Source organism: Mesitornis unicolor, unplaced genomic scaffold (genome assembly GCF_000695765.1).
Source record: "Mesitornis unicolor isolate BGI_N332 unplaced genomic scaffold, ASM69576v1 scaffold12972, whole genome shotgun sequence".
Taxonomy (NCBI): Eukaryota; Metazoa; Chordata; class Aves; order Mesitornithiformes; family Mesitornithidae; genus Mesitornis; species Mesitornis unicolor.
In genome coordinates, this window is record NW_010169902.1 from 1 (window position 1) to 3209 (window position 3209).

Consider the following 3209-nt stretch of genomic DNA (forward strand, 5'->3'; position numbering starts at 1 on the left):
GTCCCCGTCCCCCGAGCCCATCTACAACAGCGAGGGGAAGCGCCTGAACACGCGCGAGTTCCGCACCCGCAAGAAGCTGGAGGAGGAGAGGCACAACCTGATCACGGAGATGGTGGCGCTCAACCCCGACTTCAAGCCCCCGGCCGACTACAAGTGAGAGCTTTGGGGTGGATTGTGCCCCTGCGGGGCTCGGGACCCTCTTGTTGTGGGTGCTGGCGCTGGGCTTGGGGCCGCAACGCCCGGTTTCAGCGGCAGTGTTTGTCCTGGTGATTGGATTTGAGGTGCTTTAACCGTCTTGCTTGGTGTTTGGGGGGTAATATTCATTTATTATAACAATACACGACTCTTATTGCTGATAACGTTTGGGTTTAGAGCAGTAACGTCAGTTTTTAGCAATAACACCAGGTTTTGGTAATGATTCCTGCCATCTTTTCAGGGTGTCTGTGGGTTGTAAGGCAGTAACGTTGATTTTTAGTAACGATGTTGATTTATCCTGTCGAGTTTTAGTGGTAACGTCGGTTTTTGGGAACAATACTTGGCTTTTTTGGGGAGAGAACGTTTGTTTTTAGGGCAGTGATGTCGGTTTTTAGCAATAACGTCGGTTTTTAGTAGTAACGTCTATTTCTGGGAATAAAACCTGGCTTTTTTGGATAATAGACAGTGGTTTTAGGGCAATAATGTCAATTTTTAGTGATAATATCTGGTTTTGGTAATGATACCTGGGTTTTTTTGGATGATAACGTTTGGTTTTAGGGCAGTGATGTCGGTTTTTAGTAAGAATGGCTTTTTCTTGTAATAAAACCTGGCTTTTTTGGATAATAGACAGTGGTTTTAGGGCAATAATGTCAATTTTTAGTGATAATATCTGGTTTTGGTAATGATACCTGGGTTTTTTTGGATGAGAACGTTTGGTTTTAGAGCAATAATGTCAATTTTTAGTAGTAATGTCTATTTCTGGGAATAAAAGCTGGCTTTTTTGGATAATAGACAGTGGTTTTAGGACAATAATGTCAATTTTTAGTGATAAGATCTGGTTTTGGTAATGATACCTGGCTTTTTTTGGATGAGAACGTTTGGTTTTAGGGCAATAACGTTGACTTTTGGTGATAATGTCTATCTTATGTGGCTTTTTTGGATAATAGCGGTTGGTTTTGGGGCAATAATGTCAATTTTTAGTAATAAGATCTGGTTTTGGTAATGATACCTGGCTTTTTTTGGATGATAACGTTTGGTTTTGGGGCAGTAACATCAATTTTTAGTAGTAATGTCAATTTTTGCAAATAAAACCTGGCTTTTTTGGATAATAGACGTTGGTTTTAGGGCAATAACGTCCATTTTTAGCGATAATGGCTATGTTTTGTAATAAAACCTGGCTCTTTTGGTTGATAGCAGTCGGTTTTAAGGCAATAATGTCAATTTTTAGTAATAATGTCAGGTTTTGGTAATATCACCTGACATTTCTTTCATAATAACGCTTGATGTTAGGATAGGAATGCCAGTTTTTAATAATAATGTCAATTTTCAGTAGCAATACCTGAAGTTTTGGCGTAACAACGGTTGATAACGCTTGGGTTTAGGGCAATAACGTCGAATTTTGGTGCCAATCTCTACTCTTGGTAACAAGACCCGGCTTTTTCCATGCTAACACTCGACTTTAGGACAGTTTTGTTCATCTCAGACCAATTACTTTGTTAATTGCTCATTAATTATGCTAATGGTGCAGGCCGCCGGCCACGCGGGTGAGTGACAAAGTGATGATCCCGCAGGACGAGTACCCCGAGATCAACTTCGTGGGGCTCCTCATCGGGCCCAGGTGCGTCCCCGACCCCCCAGAAGTGCCCCCCAAATTGGGGAGGGGGCTCCTGATGACCTCAGGCTGCTAATGAGGGCAGGCGCTTAACGAAGGGGGGCCTAATGAGGGCTGGAGCTTAACGAAGGGGGGAGCTGAGGCCTGCCCAGTGTGTGGGACTGGGGGCTGAAGCAGCAGTTTGGGGGGTGAATACCCCCTCAGCATCACCCTGAAAATGGGGGGGTGGTTAACGATGCCAGGGGGTTAATGAGTCTGGGCTCTTAATGAGTCTGGGCTCTTAATGGGTGTTAACGAGGGCGGGCTCCTAACGATGCTGGGGTGTTCCCATCTTCCCCCCCATGGGGTTCCAGTGTGGGTTCCCCAATGGGTCCTTGATTCCCCCCCACATTGGGGTGGGTGAACCCCCTCAGTTCCCCTAAGTAATTAGGGAGGGCTCTTAATGATTCCAAACTGTTAATGACTCCAAGTTGTTAATGACGCTGGGCTCCTAACGATGCTGCGGTGCCACTGGGTTCCCATGTCCCCACTGTAGGGTCCTGGTGTGGGTTCCCCATTGGGTCCATGGGGTCCCCCTCTAATTTGGGGTGGGTGAACCCCCTTAGTGACCCCTAAGTAATTAGGGGGCTCCAAACTCTTAATGATGCTGGGCTCCTAACGAAGCCGAGGTGCCACTGGGTTCTCACCCACCCCTTGTAGGGTCCCGGTGTGGGTTCCCCAATGGGTCCTTGCCCCCCACCTCCCCAAATTGGGGTCCCTAATCCCCCCATTCTGCACCTTGCTTTTGATGTGCCCCCTAAATAACCTGGGGGTGCTCTTAACGACTCCAAGCTCTTAATGATGCTGGGCTCCTAACGAAGCCGAGGTGCCACTGGGTTCTCACCCACCCCTTGTAGGGTCCCGGTGTGGGTTCCCCCATGGGTCCTTGCCCCCCACCTCCCCAAACTGGGGTCCCTGACCCCCCGTTTCCCCCCGGTGCAGGGGGAACACGCTGAAGAACATTGAGAAGGAGTGCAACGCCAAGATCATGATCCGGGGCAAGGGCTCGGTGAAGGAGGGCAAGGTGGGCCGCAAGGACGGGCAGATGCTGCCGGGCGAGGACGAGCCCCTGCACGCCCTGGTGACCGCCAACACCATGGACAACGTCAAGAAGGCGGTGGAGCAGGTCCGGGGGAGTCCTACAGGGGATTTGGGGCAGGGGGATGTCTCACATGTTCCCATTCTGATGCGTTTGTGCCCCAAAACCAGATCAGGAACATCCTGAAGCAGGGGATCGAGACCCCCGAGGACCAGAACGATCTGCGCAAGATGCAGCTGCGCGAGCTGGCGCGGCTCAACGGGACCCTGCGGGAGGATGACAACAGGTGGGGGGGCCCAAATAACCCCCTGTGCACCCCAGAAT

General features: G+C 49.5%; 1 protein-coding gene across 1 annotated transcript; it reads left to right on the plus strand.

Moving 5' to 3' along the window:
- Positions 1–5: 5 nt before the first annotated feature.
- SF1 (splicing factor 1) lies at positions 6–3171 on the plus strand (the record flags this gene model as incomplete). Its single annotated transcript, XM_010179521.1, has 4 exons — positions 6–153; positions 1724–1813; positions 2789–2972; positions 3056–3171. Coding segments are annotated over 4 exons (538 nt in total), but the record flags the coding sequence as incomplete, so codon positions are not given.
- Positions 3172–3209: the final 38 nt, after the last annotated feature.